We start from the raw sequence: 17,433 nt of genomic DNA on the forward strand, positions 1-17,433 counted from the left end.
AAATTTTATTATTGTAGCAATTTTAAAGCGTAGCTGTTTCTACAAGTCTTTTGGCACGCTTCAAAAGCGTGGCCAAAAGGTTTCCCAAAAAAAATTTCAAAGAACTCGCATGCTTAGTCGCTTACTCCTAAGCTCTTTTAGATAACCCTTCAATGTGCCTCAGCCCTAACTCATTCAAAGACCCCTAAGCTCTTTCAGAGAACTCCTCCTTCAAACATTAACTCGTTCAAAGAACCCTAACACTCTCCATTGTGCCTCACCCTAACCCCCTCTTCGTTGTGCCTCACCCTCACCCTCCGCTCACTTGCCGTCGCAAATCCTCTGTCGATGCTCCCTTCGCTGCCGCTCCCTTACGTCGCTGCTAACCCCTAACCCCTCCGCTGTAGCTCTCTCTGGCGCCGATCCCTTCCTCATGCAGGGGCCTTTCCATCGATGCTTCATTGCTGGTTTTAAGAGCAGGTAAACCCTAAATCATTATCAGTGGTGATTATTGAGTGAGGATTTGCGAGTTGGCGACGAGTTACCGAGTTAGGTTTTGAAAATTCGCTCATCCATGGCTCGAACCTTGTCTCGTTCGTGTTCACCTTCCCACAGAAGAAGATACTCTCGTTCCCCTGTTTCTCACCGTCATGCTCACTCTCACTCTCAAAGGGATCGAACATCCTCAAGGTCCTCTATCAATCTTCTTCTTCTGCAATTCCATTTCCAATCTCTTGGTTTTCGTTTCAACTTTGCTTTTGAATCATGGGATTAGTTCCGAATTTTTAGGAGAAGAAGCCGATTCCCTTGCCACAGGCGCCGCAGAAGCAGAACGCGGTCACCGTCTTCGCTGAGGCACCGCACAAGGCACAGAAGCAGAAGCACTTCCTCGCCCTCTCCTCCTCCTCCTAAATCGCACAGTCCCAGTGTCGTTGCGAACCATCACAAGCTCAAAAAAGACGAAGAAGAAAAGAGAAGGTAACTGATTTTTGTTATTTATCCCTTCATTTATTTTTCTATTTTATAGTTTGTGTTCGTGATTTTGTTCTTGAATTAGTTGATAATTTAGTGTGTAATGTTGGTGAGAAAATGTCAAACGAAGAGAATTCTATTGGTTGAGACTGTAGCAATTTCTGATTCGTGCTTGCTAGTTTTAACTTTAATTTCTGAAGAATGCACTGCGCTGGAAATTGGGTATGTTGAAAATGCGTGATAATTTTATATGAGAAATTAATGTATTTTAGCAGTTATTCGATTCTTGCTAGGTTTTTGGGGACCTCAAATATAATTTCGAGAGGGTGAGCCTTTGTATTTCTACAGTTAACATGAATATAAAGATATAAATCTGATAGCAGTTTAGAGATTAGGTATGTGTGCGGATTAGGATAAGCTTATTTTTGTCTGACAAATCGATTATCGTCAAAAGCTTCTTGACTGTGAGAGAATTTTTTAAAATGGTTTTAGAAAGTTAAATGTAGCATGCTTGCAATCTAGGTAGATCTTTCGGAATGAATTTCCTTCTTCTCTGAGGGTAAGTGATGCCAATTTGAAAATGCAACAGGTTAATTTCATTCTTCGCTACTGGCTTTTCTGAAGGAAGCTACTGCCTTGTCCAACTTGTTATTAGGATGAAACAATTGCTGCGTCGTTTATCTACTGTTCCACTTGAAACTTCATTTATTATTAAGGCTATGGAATGAAATATGTCTTAGAATTCATGTTATTATTATTATGATGGTATCAAACTATAGTGAATTAAAGTAGATTGAGGGAGGAATAATGAAATATATTTGCTTATTTAACCTTGTTTGATTCCTAAGCATTGAAATTTCTGGCCTCAGAATTATTAAAACATATTAGAGTCTATAAATAAAACCTTTTCTCTTGCTTAGAGGTTTGTACCCTGAGATTTTGTCATGGTAATTTAATACTTCACCTACTAGTATGCAGAATTAGTCTTAAAAATTCAATGTCACTTTTGTTTGGTTATGTTATTTCATAAATTGCTAGCCATCTAGCTACCTCCCTTTGGAATAATTTTTGCAGTGTGAATATTTGGCTATTTGGTTTCTTCTCAAATTGTAGAATAGAAAGAATGCTTTTAATTGTCCGCACAGCAAGGGGGTGTCCTCGTGTCGTTGTTGCTTTTAATTGTTTGCTTTGGGGACCAACTCTTCTTCCCCTTGGTGTCACACTACTTGTGCCCATTATTTTATATCCACCTTTTCATTTGGCTACAACTCTTATTTCTTCAAAAACCATGATCGATTGTTGACACAGCAAGGCACCACCCATCACATGTATTTTGGGCAAGGGGACCTTGTTACATATTTTGCAAAGTGGACTAACTAAAATTTGTTGAGATCTGATTTGGTGCAACCTTTTTGCTATTCGTATACTAATCCAAAGGTTTTTGTTGCTGAAAGGAGGAGTTACTATTACATTGTTTTGCTGTTTTCTTGCTCAAGGGAGAAAAAGTGTGGAGATCTCTTCTTGGCTCATCAATTATTTGATGAGGTTAGAAGCTATTGATTATTCATTCTTTGTTTCTTTCAACTTTAATTTGTTGCCGAAATTCAGTGGATTTATATCTATTTATATCTGTAGAAAAAAAGAAAAATTATTAATGAATGGTAGGCCATGGAGTCCACATTCAGTTGTCGGACATTGCAGTTGCATGTGGTCTTGTAACATTTTTTTTACTTTTTCTATATTTGCGTGAATTTTATTTTGTTTTATTAAGTGAAGAATTATACTTATCTTCTTAATTTATTACACATATGCTAATTTCTCTAGGAAGAAATGATATTATGAATTGTGATACTAATTATTATGAACCTGAAAAGCTTGCACTATTGGTTGTTCTTACTGACTAGTATGTAGCTCTTGACACTTAACTAATTAATATGCCGTAGATAAATAAAACACAAAAATCTATCCAAGTTAAGAGAGAGAGTAAATCAGAATATTCTGATTTTGCTGTACTCTATGTGCAATTTGGTCTTCAATTTATGAGTAGAGGAAATTGGTTATGTGGCTATGAAAATTAAATATATATCTCACATTAATTAATGTTTACAAGGTTAGAAGCTATAGGTCCTAATGATTTCACTGTCACTTTCTTTGCTTCACACAGTTGTAGGATTAGATCACATGATAAGACATGTTGGTAAATGGTAATTGATGCATGTGCTGCTAGTTTGGTAAACGGTATGGCAACGGTAATTTGAATGAGGTTCAAGCATTCCTCTGCCTTATTATGATGTGAGTACTGAGTAGTTTGAATTCCATGAGCATAACATTTAACATCAACACATAGTTTTTACTGAGCAAAACTTCAAATCTTGCAGCAAAACTTCTAATCTTGCAAGAACCATGCACAGAGACATTCAGTGTGGTGGTCACTACTACTCAACTCAAGAGCACACCTGAGACTTTGATTTCTTCACACAAAACAGGTTCTTAATGATATTGTCCATTTTTAATTAAGAGAATGAACAAGATTTCTCTCAATTTTCTCTTTAACTCTCAAATGATAAAGGAAGCTTTACAATCAAATGAACAGTGATCTTAACTACTTTTATTTTCTATTACATTATATAATCATGTTTTGATTTTGTCATGTGTGTGTTGATAATATTAACGAGGCTCATGTGCACCAATTTAGTTATATAACGGGCCAATTGATATTGTCACTGCACCTAACTGTGCTATAGGATATTAAGCCGTTAGTTAAGAACAATTAAAGTTGCTAACGTTAAGGGTAATCTTATTTGCTCACCTATATATCCATAATTAGCTAGCTAGCTTGACCCTTTTTTTTATTTTTTGGTTTGATACATTTACTACTGGTACTAATAATTATACTAGTTAGTAGTGCTTAATCTGTAATATATGTCTTTTTATTTTTTGGTTCGATATAAGATGCACTAACAATATTTAAAATTATGCAGGGCAGTGGTGAAAACAATTTCACTCAAAATGGATGATTAGTAATAATGAAGACTTGTATTTTGTAACGAAGTGTAAAGGAAGTAGATAATGTAACCCATGTTGGAATTGTAATTCATGTATTAGGAATTCATGGATAGTTATGACTTTAATTTTTGGTATTTTGTTAAAGCATGTCATGTGATCAAACACACTTTTTTGTGACAAGTTTATGAAGCAAAGATTAGTTGATTTAAAATTACTGGTCATTGTTTATATTTTTAAAATTATTTATGAATTTTGTAGGGTTTATTTATTAAAAAAAGAATAATAGGTTACTGAACTAATTTATAGTCACGTTTTAAAAGAGTGGCTATATTGTACAGTATCCATCAACGGCCACGCTTTAAAAGCATAGCCATATGTCCTTCTATTGGCACGCTTTGAAAGTGTAGCCGTATGTCCTTCTATTGGCACGCATTAAAAGCGTAGCCATATATCTCTCGATTGGTACGCTTTTAAAGCGTAGCTATATCTTGCTATTGACACGCTTTAAAAGCGTAGCCATATATATATGGCTACGCTTTTAAAGCGTGGCGATATTTAAAAGCATGGCAAAAAATAAAGTGTGGCGATAGGTCACCAAAAGCGTAGCGATAGAGCAATCGGCACCCTTCCAGTTGTGACCCTTTCAAAAGCGTACCGGTAGCTCAAAAAGCGTGGCGAAAAGCTATCGCTACGCTTTTTTCTACTTTTCGCCACGCTTTAAAAGCGTAGCAAAAAACGTGTTTTCTTGTAGTGCGCCTTTGGAGATCCGTGTCTTCTCCGACTTGGTGAATAAGGTTAGAGTAGTGGAGGAGCATGCCAAGACCGTGGCGGCATCTAAGGACATTCATGGAGGAAGCTCTAGTCGGGGGCGTGGCAAGTATTTTCATCCGAGAGGACAAAGCTTCAAGAGAGGAGGATATGCGCCTCAAGGCCAAGGGGGCTTCAGAAAGAACAATCAGAATCAGTTTCAGTATGCTCAGGGAAGAGGAAATCAGAGTAAGAGTTCTCCGGATTTAGCTTGTGATCGTTGTGGACGTTTTCACCCTTATGGCTCATGTAAGATTGGTTTAGGTGGTTGCTTCAAGTGTGGGTTGCCTGGCCACATTGCGAGGGATTACCCTCGTGGGAGGAATCAGAATGCGGGCCAGAGTCAGCATCAAGGTCGAGTCTTTGCTATGAATGCCAAGGATGCTTCCAAGGCGGATCCATTGATGAGAGGTATATGTCTAATTGGTGATAAATCCTTAGTTGCATTATATGATACTAGAGCTTTGCATTCATTTATTTCATTTGCTAAAGTTGAGGGATTAGGCTTGAAAGTATCGGAGTTATCTTTTGATCTGCATGTGCATACTCCGTATCAAACAGTTATGACTAGGTCAGGTTGTAGACAAGTAGGTTTCAAGCTTGAGGGTAGAGACTTTGTGCACGATTTGATCTGTTTACCGATGGTGGGGCTAGAGATGATTTTGGGGTTTGATTGGTTGTCGAAGAACCGGGTTTTGTTGGATTGCTTTGAACGGACTATTCGATTTATGCTGGAAGGAGAGAATGGAGCAGTGGTAGCTACGGGGTATTACCTGAACTCTGTAATGGTGCATTGTAGTGGAGAAGAGTGTCAAGGTTATATTCTGTTGGCCGCTAATGAGTTGGGTGATGCCTAGAACTTAGATCAGATTCCGGTGGTTAGAGATTTTCCAGAAGTGTTTCCGGAGGATATCCCTGAGTTCCCACCTCAAAGGGAAATTGAGTTTGCGATTGAATTGGTGCCGGGAGCCGGACCAGTATCGATTGTGCTGTATAGAATGGCTCCGATAGAGCTGGCAAAGTTAAAGACTCAGTTGGAAGAGCTTCTGAACAAGAGGTTCATTCGACCGAGTGTATCACCGTGGGGAGCGCCAGTTTTATTGGTGAAGAAGAAAGATGGAGGAATGCGTTTGTGTGTGGATTACCGACAGTTAAATAAAGTGACAGTGAAGAACAAGTACCCGCTGCCAAGGATAGATGACTTGATGGATCAATTGCAAGGAGCTGGAGTGTTTTCCAAGATTGATTTGAGATACGGTTACCATCAGATAAGAGTGAAGGAAGATGATATCCCTAAAACTGCGTTTAGAACACGCTATGGACACTACGAGTTTGCGGTAATGTCCTTTGGATTAACGAATGCACCTGCTGTTTTCATGGATTACATGAATAGGGTGTTTCGTCCCTTTTTTGACAAATTCGTGGTGGTTTTCATAGATGACATCTTAGTTTACTCTAAGACGGCAAGAGAGCACGAGGAACACTTGAGGATTGTGTTGCAAATCCTGAAGGAGCGGAAGTTGTACGCTAAGTTGTCAAAGTGCAAGTTCTGGAAGGAGGAAGTAAAGTTCTTAGGCCATGTGGTGAGTAAAGGAGGAATAGCTGTAGATCATTCCAAGGTAGAAGCGGTAATGGAATGGGAAAGACCGACGACTATGACGGAAGTCAGAAGCTTCTTGGGTTTAGCCGGATATTATAGGTTTATCGAAGGATTTTCTCGGATTGCATTACCAATGAAAAAATTGACAAGAAAAGAGATGTCTTTTGTGTGGATGTCGGAATGTGAAGAGAGTTTCCAGACTTTGAAGCAGAAATTGACTTCAACACTTGTTCTAATCTTACCAGAACCGCATGAACTGTTTGAAGTATATTGTGATGCTTCCTTGAAGGGTTTGGGTTGCGTATTGATGCAACACCGGAATGTGGTGGCTTACACATCGCGTCAGCTGAGACCGCATGAGGTGAATTACCCCACTCATGACTTGGAATTAGCGGCGATTGTGTTTGCATTGAAGATTTGGAGACACCACTTGTATGGAGTGAGGTTTAGAATCTTTTCTGATCATAAGAGTCTCAAGTACATCTTTGATCAGAAGGAGCTCAATATGCGTCAGAGGAGGTGGATGGAGTTGCTAAAAGATTATGATTTTGAGCTGAGTTATCATCCTGGAAAGACGAATGTAGTAGCAGACGCTTTGAGTCGGAAATCCTTAACGATAGCTTGGATGAGGATTAAGGAAGAGGAGCTAGTAGATAAGTTTGTTGACCTTAATCTGGATATTGGTGAAGTTGTTGGAAGAGCTTGTTTGAACCAGTTACAGATCTCAAGCATGTTTAAAACAGAGATACAAAGGGCTCAGCAAGATGAGCAGAGGCTTCCGCAATTGTTTCAACCAGTTGGTGATAAGAGGCGCGAAGAATTCACTAAGGATGATGAAGGGTTATGGAGATACAATGGAAGGATTTGTATACCGGATGTTGGGAGTTTAAGGCGAGACTTGCTATCGGAAGCTCACAACAGTGGGTTTTCCATTCATCCTAGGAGTACGAAGATGTATTATGACTTGAAGAAGATGTTTTGGTGGCCTGGGATGAAAGATGATGTAGTTACTGTGGTATCCAAGTGTTTGACTTGTCAGAAAATGAAGATAGAGCATCAAAAACCGTCGGGAATGTTACAGCCACTTGAGATTCCTCAGTGGAAGTGGGAAGGAATCGCGATGGATTTTGTGACTGGTTTACCGAGGAATAGGTCGGGATTTGATGCGATTTGGGGGATCGTAGATCGTTAAACAAAATCTGCTCACTTTCTGCCTATCCGAGTAAACTGTTCAATGGAGGAGTTGGCGAGATTATACATCAGGAAAATAGTAAGGTTGCATGGTGTGACGTCAAGCATAGTATCGGACCGTGACCCCCGATTCACCTCAAGGTTTCGGGGAGCTTTCCAAAGAGCTTTCGGTACAAAGCTATGTCTTAGTACGACGTATCATCCACAGACAGATGGACAATCGGAAAGGACTATTCTGACGTTGGAAGATATGTTAAGAGCATGTGTGTTGGATCAACCCGGGAGTTGGGATCGTTACATGCTGTTGGTGGAGTTTGCATATAACAACAGTTTCCATGCGAGCATTGGGATGGCTCCGTATGAGGCTTTGTATGGACGGAAGTGCCAGTCTCTACTTTGTTGGTATGAATCTGGTGAAGGAAGTGTATTGGGTCCAGATGTGGTAGCAGAGACTACTGAGAAGATTAAGAGAATACGAGAAAGGATTTTGACTACTTAGAGTCGACAAAAGAGTTATGCAGATCAGAGAAGGAAACCGTTAGAGTTTGAAGTAGGAGAACACGTATTCCTTAGGGTTACACCGACAACTGGGATTGGAAGAGCAATTAAGACCAAGAAGTTGAACCCAAGATATATAGGACCGTTTGAGATTTTAAAGAGATTCGGGTCGGTGGCGTATCAAGTCGCTTTGCCACCTCATCTGTCTAACTTACATGACGTGTTCCATGTGTCACAGCTCCGTAAGTACATGTCGGATGCGGCTCATGTGTTGGAGCCTGAATCAGTCGAGTTGAAGTAGAACTTGCCTTTCTAAGTAACGCCAGTGAGGATCGATGACATTAGTGTGAAGAAGCTTCGAGGAAAGGATGTTCCATTGGTTAAAGTTGCCTGGGAGCGAGCAGGACTAGAAGAGCACACTTAGGAATTGGAGTCTGAGATGCGAAAGGATTATCCCGAGTTTTTCTCAAGTAATTCAAATTTTGAGGGCAAAATTTCTTAATTGGTGGGGAGAATGTAAGAACTGCAACTAATCAACCGGTTAATTAAGTGATTAATTGCCCTAATTAGACTACGAAAAGTTAAAGTGAGAATTTGAGGATTTAAAGGTGATTTTCGGACTCAGTAGGTCTTTCTGAGTCAGAAAATGTGCTCTCTGCAAAAAACCGTGAAAAACCACGAACCGACAGTTGAACCGATTCAACCGGTTCAAGTCTGCCCGGTACTGCATGAGAAAAAGTCAAAACCGGAAAAAACCTTAGAAAAATGTTAGAAAAGAAAAACCGGGCGATTATTTTAAAGGTTTAGCCCGAAGTTGGGCCAAACGGGCTAAAAACGCTAACGGGTTGGATCGGGCCCAAGTTGGGCCCAAGCCCAACATATAAAAGGGTTCATTAAGTGAACCAACTTACCACACAACACACATAACCCACACACATCAGAAATAAGAAAGGGGAGAGGGGGAAGGAGAAGCACTATTCATCATCTTCTTCCAAAGCTCATATCTTGAGCTAGAGAGCACCGATCGCCGCATCGTTTGCGGCTACTCGTTCCTTGTGAAGAGCTCTACAAAGCCCATACAAGAAACTGGAGAGGTAACCACGAAATTCTTTCCATTCTTCTCTCCAAAATTTTGGTTCCTAGGGCTTTGGGGTTAAATGAGTTTTTGTGATTTTGGATGTTTAGGTTTGCTCTAAGCCTCGCTTAGCCTTGGGTTTTTACATCCAAATCTGTTGGAAGAGGTAAGAGCCACTGAACCTTGCGAAATTATGTTTAATTGGAACCCTAGATTGATTTGAGATGACTTGTTTGCATATAGTTTGATTATTGTGGCTTTGGGAGCTTTTGGAACCTAATTGTGCTTAGTGGAGTGGAAGTGAAAGCTTGGATTTGGTTGAAAGCTCTTTGGTGATCAATTTTTGGATTTTTGGTGCATAAAGGGGATCGGCCAAGGTATGGTTTCGATTTTCACTATGTAGTATATAATATTCATGGACACATAGGCTAGTGACCAATAAGATAGGTTGAACTAAAATGATGGTTGGTGTGTTAAATGTTGATGAATTGATGAATGTTGGGTTGATTTGTGATGAATTATAATGATGAGATGATGTTCAATGATTGTATGGATTGGAAGTTGGTTTCTTATGATAATTGTAGTGTTGTGATTTATGAAATGGTGATTTTGATCATAAGTGTTATATAGTTAATGTTGGAATTGAGAGTAATGAAATGAGAAGGAGAATGTGGTAAGGTTGATGTATTATGATATAACAGGTACATTTTGATGAAAAATAGAGTTTTGGATGGTTTGGTATGATTTGGTATGGGTATGGAAAGATATGGTGGTAATTGTAAAGTTTGGTAAAATTGGGTTTTTGGTGAACTTTGTCCGATCATAACTTTTACCTCGGTATTCAAAATTGATTGAAATTTGTTTATAATCAAAGATCTTTGAAAACCCTTTAAATCGATATAAAGTTTGTAAAAATTGGAATTTTGTAGAGGAAATTATAATCCGGCAAAGTTGGTGTTAAAAATCTGAAATTCTGCAAAATCCTAATTTCTGACCTGTGCGGACGGACACATACCTGTGCGCACGCACAGGCAGGGGAGTGCGTTCTGTTCGTAGCGCTAGCACAGCTTGTGCGCGCACATATCCAAGGAAAAACTTCAACATGTGCGGACGCACACGTTGGGAAGGTTAGTCTGTTGGGGGCGCTGGCACAAGTCGTGCGAGTGAACAGACCAATTTGAGTTTTGACACCTACGCGTACGCACACCCCTGTGCGTACACACACTCTAAAAAATTTCTTGGACGTGCGCACGCACACACCCCTGTGTGGCCGCACACATCATGTTTCTCAAATTTTGCTTGTTTTTCAACTATTCTACCTTTCCAACAAGGTTGTAAGCTTTTCTAACACTATTTTAAGATTTTTGGGCCTAGTTTTGAGTATTAGAACATAGGATATAACTTAAGGATTCTAGTACATGATTTTAAGATAAGTTATAAAACGGAGGCCTAGGTTCCTGGTGTGCTGATAAGGGGTTTGACGTTAGGTGAAGGATGAATGATATATGATATGAAGAATGATGAACTGTTGATATTTGGATACTGAGTTATGATTGGACAGTGGTTGAGATGAGTCGGGGACTCGGATGGAAGTGATGGATCTTTGTATACTGAAAATGCTTTTGAAAACCACTGAAATAATATTTTTATATGATATTATGAGACGCTATGCGCCTGGCAGGGACGGTGGTTAATCCCGCCTGTCGAGGTAGCGGCGGCAGCGTAAGGACGGTGGTTAATCCCGCTTACGTTGAGATGTGAGGTCTGAGGCAAGAGTATCCCGCTCGCATCCCTTCGGATCTATAGGGCGAGCAGGCGCCGGTACCTGGACAGTGATCTGGGCACTATATCTCGGGGTTCCCATATGAGAAATCCGAAGGGCGACGTCTCCATGGAGATGTGTCGGGTTGGCAGTTGAAACAAAAATGTGATATCACAGCCAGTAGGGCAGGCATTCATCATATGAATTTTCTATCTGCTTGTATGCTTTGTTTACTTGGAATGGTTTTCCTAATTGAATAACATGTTTACTTGCTATCTGAATTAATTGCCTTCTATGCTTCTACTTGTACTTTATTTGCATTGTATATTACCTGTGTTTTCTACTGGGATTGAGGAGGTTCGGAAGGCGGTGGCGATGGAATCGCATGGAGGATCAGTTGGTGAAGACTGTGGGACAGCGGTGTTTGTTTAGAATAGAAATCCCCTAAGATAGATAACCCTATTTATTTATGTTAAGGTGAAAATAATTATGTTTATTTGTTTTAGAATGCTTTAAGTTTGAATCTTGTGATGGATATGGAGCTTAGGATTGCCTTTGGCGTCCTGGGGTCTTATATCCTACATCACTAGGCACTGTTACCATACTAAGAACCTCCGGTTCTCATACCATATTTCTGTTGTGTTTTTCAGATGCAGGTCGCAACCCACCTCGGTGAGTTATTTTGGATAGTGACAGAAGTGGAGGATCTTGGATTCTTTTGGAGTCTTTTTGGTTTATCTTGTTTATACATCTCTCTTTTGTATTTTGATTAGAGAACAAACTTGTATAAGCTGTTTTTAAACTGTTAGGATTCTGTATGGTTATGTATACCGGTTTATGGCTAGCTGGCTTAAACTCCGCGAGTCGAGGCTAGTTTCCTATGACATTATATACTTAACTTTTGTTGTATCTCATCTGTTTCTTGTGCCTTGAGATAGTAGCTTTGTTAGTAGTTTTGCGCTTTTGAAATTTTGTTTTTGAGCTATATCCTTCATTAGGCTTCTAGATTATACTATTCTTTCTATATATATCTATTATGTAAGAGTTTAGAATTGTCGTAATCTCTGATTAACCTTTACTTTACGACGCAGGGTAAGGTTTAGGCTAATTAGGGTGTTACAATAGACCCACTTAGTCCACCCTTTGCAGGAAATTTTTTTATTTAAATAAATTAAATATATTATTTACCAAAATTCATAATACACAGAATATTTATTGTTATACACAACTTTATACATCTCGATACAGTGACCCAAAGCACATTAACCAGTTATCTCGGATACTCAATCATCGTACTCTGATTTAACAAAAATTGAATACATTCTGGATGCACTCTGTATATGGCACAATTGTGAAATTGTGCATAGAACGGGTACTCGATACCCTAGATATAGGTACAATGTATTTAATGCCAGTGTATCGTGATATGCATATTATTTAATGATTTAACTACATAGTATTTACTCGTATTGTTCTACTGGTATGATTAATTAAATATTTGATTCAAAAATATAATTTGTAAGTATAAAAATATAGTTTTTTTAAATATTAAAAAATTAATATAGTTTTTTTAAATATTAAAAAATATATTTTGTTATTATTGTTAATACTTATGTGATTTTAAATCACTAGTTCTAAATTAGTGGAGAGACACAATTTTACATAAATTTTAAATTAGACCAAATTTAAATTAATATTTTTGAATAAAATTTAAATAATTTGATAAATAAAAATTAAATAAATACTATTTAAATTGTAATAAATTATACTAGTTTTAAAAATATTAAAATTAATAAAAAGTTAACAGTTGAATTAGTTTAGACGTTTAGTGTTAATCTAATTCTACTCCAATCTGTTGGCACATAGAATTAAGGTCAAATTAATAACCACTTCTAATCCCAATCATCCACTACTCTCAACGTGTATATTTTTAATTTACGTTGAAAATGTTAATCAGTCAGACAAAATACAAATTTTTGGGATTTAAATAATTACTGATAAATCGATCTAATTCGATCTAAATAGTAATAAATTATATCGATTTTTTTACTGTGTAAACGATCCAAATCATACTTTAGGATATTTTTTATTTTGGGATTAAATTTTTTATACCTACGGATACCATTATATCGACGTAAATTGTGTCTCCCACTAATTTAAAACTAGTGATTTAAAATCGTACACATATTAATAATAGTAACAAAATATATTAGTTTTTATTTTTTAAATTGATCCAAATGAAATTATTAATTTTTATTATTTTAAAAAATTATATTTTTATACTTACAAATTATATTTTTAAATCGAATATTTAATTAATCATACGAATAGAATAATACAAGTACGTAATATTGCAGTTAAATCGTTAAATAATATAGGGTAAATCATCAAAAATGCACATGAATAATTTTACCGCTGATAAGAATGCATTTGAATTTTGTTATCGACAAAAATACCCTCAAATCATTTAAAAACGTAACAAAAATATCCAACATTAAATATGTATTGTCAAAGATTATTTAAAGAATGAATTTTGATGTGATTATTTGCAAGAATAATTAAAAAATGAGATATTTACATCCTTAAAATTTGGTAATTTTTCACTAAGTATATATTTTTTTGAAATTTTTTTATCAACAATAATACTTTTAAAAAATTACAAAAAATATACTTAGCAAAAAATATTAAATTTTAAGAATAACAATCTCTCATTTTTCTAATCATACTTACAAAAAAACGCATCAAAATTCAATCTCTCAAGCATTTTTTGAGAAATACATATTTAATGTTGGATATTTTTGTTACTTTTTTAAATTATTTGAGGGCATTTTTGTCTATAGCAAAATTCAAATGCATTTTTGTCAGCGACAAAATTATTCGAGTGCATTTTTAGTAGTTTACCCAATAACATATATATCCCGGATACACTGGCATTAAATGCATTATACTTATTTCTCGGGTTGGGTACTGAGTACCTCTTCTATGCACAACTCCGCTGTTGTGCCATATCCCAGTTGCACTCAAGATATCTTTAATTTTTGTTTTAGAGCACAATGATTGAATACCTGAGATAAGTGTTTAATGTGTTTTGGGTCACTGTACTCGAAATGTGTAAAATTGTGTATATCAATAAATATTCTGTGTATTACGGATTATGATAAATAATATATTTAATTCATTTAAATAAAAAAAATTCTCTTTTGTAGTTACAGATTCTTTTCTTTTTCTATTTTGTTGCTTTTTCCTAGTATTTGTTGTAGGCTCATATCCCCATTACTTCAAACACAAGATTCTAACTCAAAGTGTTGTCACCTTCATAAACCAAATCAGCATCATCATCTAAATTATCATTATCTCAAAAGGTGTTAGTCTCAAGTTCTCCAAATAGCCATTCATTACACTCTTTCCTTTCATGATTAAGCCTATTTTTTTAGTATAAATTTGCAAAATGATTAAATATAATCTAGGTTACTTTGGAGAAGTTTATAAATTGTAATTTTAACGAGTTTGGATGATACTTTACATGCTCAAAAATACTCCAGCATTCACTCCCAAAGCACTACAAGTCAAGTTTAAAATCTTGATAGAAAAGTCTCATATTTTAGAGTTCCATGCTTGTATGTTCGCCACCAAAATGCTATAAAATTGAAATAAATTTGTCTTAAGATTTTAATCTAATTAAATTAACAAAGCTTTAGAAAATTTATAACAATGTTACCAAGTAAAATCTTTTTCCTTTAAGATTTTGCAAAGTTTAATCCAAAAAGTCCAAAGCCGGTATAGTACTTACTCCTCTAACATCTTCTCTTGCATAGCTAGACTTGGCACCAATCTAGTGATGCACTCAAACCATCCTTTTGTAACTTCTAAATCCATCTCAATGCGCACTACAAGAAAATGGAACATTTGTAACAAAAAATTTGTATTAAATTTAAAATTTCTAAATCCAGCTCAATCCTCCTGCTTCTATGTCTATGTATGGAGTGACCAAAACAGCCTTTTTTGGACTTACCAAAGTAGGTACTTCACTTGCCCTACAAAGTGTTCTTTGAACATCTAACAAAACTGCATATATCTTCTTGTTTTTAAGTCTGATAATTATTCGTAATATGCTGCATAGGCCTTGGCTGCTGAGATGGCCCCAAACACTCGTGTAAACTGTATTGCTCCCGATTTTGTGCCAACTAATTTTGCATCGTTTATTACCAGTTATTAATCATTATCTTATTTCTCCCGGTTTTGGTTCTTTAATTTCCATCATTATCTTATTGCCTTCAAGCTGTCATGTACTCAAATTTATGAGGAATCTGCAAAAAATCTTAATTATATTAAATTAAAATACCTTTTAAGGGCCAAAGTTAGGCATTGTATATAGAGAATTTGATGGAGGAATATGTCACCAGCTTTAATGAAGTGACACAATTTTAATTGAGGTAGGGACTAATTTGTTATACTTACCAAAGAATTTGGATATGTTATACTTGGTTTTATATATTCTCCTAATTTCTTTTTTGTGCTAATTCTTTCCTTTTTAATACTCAAATGGATGGTATTATTTAATAAACATTCTAACTATGTTCAAGTTGTGCAATTCTAACTATGCTAATAAATATGCTAACAAGTTTTTATAATTTATTTTTTGTGTTTAATAGGCAAAATAGATCCATATGTTGTGATACAATACAAAGGGCAAGAGTAAAGGAGCACAGTTGCTAATAATGGTTAGTTATATGGCATATTCAAGTTCATTTTAACTTCATGCCTAAATTTGGTTTGATGAATTTGGTTGGGTATTGGCTTAGACATGAGTTCTGAATTGGTTATTTTTGTTGGAACCGTAGACGGTGGAAATTTCCAAGTTTTAGGGGAGGTTCTGCCAAAATTTTTCTAAACATTTTGGATAAAACTTAGTGGAAAAAATTATAATTAGTGTTATATCTTGTTTCTAATTTTTTGTTTCAATTTTCTTATTTACAGGAGTGCTGAAATGGTAACCACATGCTACCTTGAGGGCTCAAGAGTATTTTGATTCATAGAGACACTAATCTATGTTAGAACTTTTAACTTTTGGTTGAACTTATGCAACACATATAACTTGTAGAACTAATCAATTTACTTACTAATGTTATTTTGTTTGAAAACAATTTTAGCTAAAAGGATCTTGTTTGAATTATGTATGTTTTTGCATATTATATAGATGTAGACTTGCTTATTAAAATAGTTAATATATTAGTTAATTTAAAAAATAATTTAATAAATTATGCATGCAATTTGTATTTAAAAAATTATTACAAAATAATTAATTTGCTTTTGTGACTAAAGAAAAAAAATGTTACAAAACCATGTTACATTTTGTAACAAAATTTTTTGATAGGAAAAAATAGATTGTCACCAAAAATACTTTGAAGATCAAAATTTGTTACCACTTTTGTAACTACTTCTGGTTTTTTGTATCAGAAAAAATTGTTACAAAATATCATATTGAATTGTAACAGTTCTATTTTTTGTTACAAAAACTTTTTGTAACGGGACTTACTGCAACGGTCCCTTTTTTTGTTACAAAAAAATTTTGTTTCAAAATTTCGACGTTTTGTAACAATTTTTTTTGTTACAAATACGGCTTTTTCTTGTAGTGATGTGAGAGTTGTCATAAAACAACTTTGGATTCAAAAAATGGCCACCTGCATGCAACAGATGATGAGGTCGGCAATTCCATCTGTTGTCAATGATTTTAAAAACATCATTGTATTTGTTCTCATCATGAGAAAATGTTTTCATGATACATTCCTTTGTCTTCCCCATTTCTTCATAAAAACAACTCATTGGTGGCTTCTTTCCCCTATCAACAAGTCTAAACACTCGAACAAGATGACTCATGATCTTAAGGATGTACTTGACATGATTTCAAAAAGAGGTCATAATAACAATTTTTGTTGTCTCCTTTCTCTTTGCTTTCTTTTACAACTTATTCTTTACTCACTTATTCGAAATGAACATTCTTATAAGATTTTCTTTCTCCTCATAAAATCTGGCAAATTGGGTGACTGCATGTCTTACCTATTCCTTGCTATTTGAGAAGTGTCTCAACATGGATAAGGTGCTATAGTGACTATAAGTGAAACTAACCAAAGAAATTACCCTTTTATGGTCTTTTGAATACCATAAGAGAGCTTAAATAATTTATCACCAGTCTTTCCATAATCAGAAGCATCAACAGACTTTAAAAACATTATCTCAGCAGAAGAATTTACAAGAAAATTAAATAATGCTCCTTTGCCCCTTTTTCGTCAAAGCATTTGACATAATAGAGTAGCCATATTTTTTCTAGGGTTAAGTACTGAAATCGTCCCTAAGATCTGGGTTGAAAATCAAAATCGTCCCCGGCCTTTTTTCGTTATTAAAATCATCCTCAATGTTCAAAAACGCTTTAAAATCATCCTTTTTACCAATTTTATTTTTTATTACCAAACTACCCCTCATTAAAAAATTATAAAATAAAATAAATATAATTATAAAATAAAATAAATATAAAATAAATAAAAA

The 17,433-nt window shown here is 35.7% G+C and overlaps 1 protein-coding gene across 9 annotated transcripts; it reads left to right on the forward strand.

Annotated features, from left to right (window-relative positions):
* The first annotated feature begins 153 nt into the window (after positions 1–153).
* Positions 154–11,614, forward strand: LOC107648728 (uncharacterized). 9 transcript variants are annotated; one of them, XR_015885678.1, is made up of 7 exons: positions 154–669; positions 769–957; positions 2,406–2,496; positions 3,116–3,243; positions 3,330–3,437; positions 3,933–5,175; positions 11,541–11,614. XR_015885678.1 is itself a non-coding variant. In XM_088489365.1 (7 exons), the coding sequence occupies exons 1-4, from the start codon at positions 413–415 to the stop codon at positions 1,677–1,679; spliced, it is 450 nt and encodes a 149-aa protein (XP_088345491.1). In that variant the 5' UTR covers positions 154–412; the 3' UTR covers positions 1,680–2,496; positions 3,116–3,243; positions 3,330–3,437; positions 3,933–4,168. The 9 variants fall into 9 exon arrangements, 8 of the variants coding, with proteins under 8 accessions (XP_088345491.1, XP_088345492.1, XP_088345494.1 ...); XM_088489365.1 differs by lacking the exon at positions 11,541–11,614 and having other exon boundaries at positions 154–459; positions 595–669; positions 1,541–2,496; positions 3,933–4,168; XM_088489366.1 differs by lacking the exon at positions 11,541–11,614 and having other exon boundaries at positions 154–459; positions 595–669; positions 1,541–2,496; positions 3,938–4,168.
* Positions 11,615–17,433: the final 5,819 nt, after the last annotated feature.

The sequence above is a fragment of the Arachis ipaensis genome, chromosome B6 (assembly GCF_059453495.1).
Source record: "Arachis ipaensis isolate K30076 ecotype BB chromosome B6, ASM5945349v1, whole genome shotgun sequence".
NCBI classification, from domain to species: domain Eukaryota; kingdom Viridiplantae; phylum Streptophyta; class Magnoliopsida; order Fabales; family Fabaceae; genus Arachis; species Arachis ipaensis.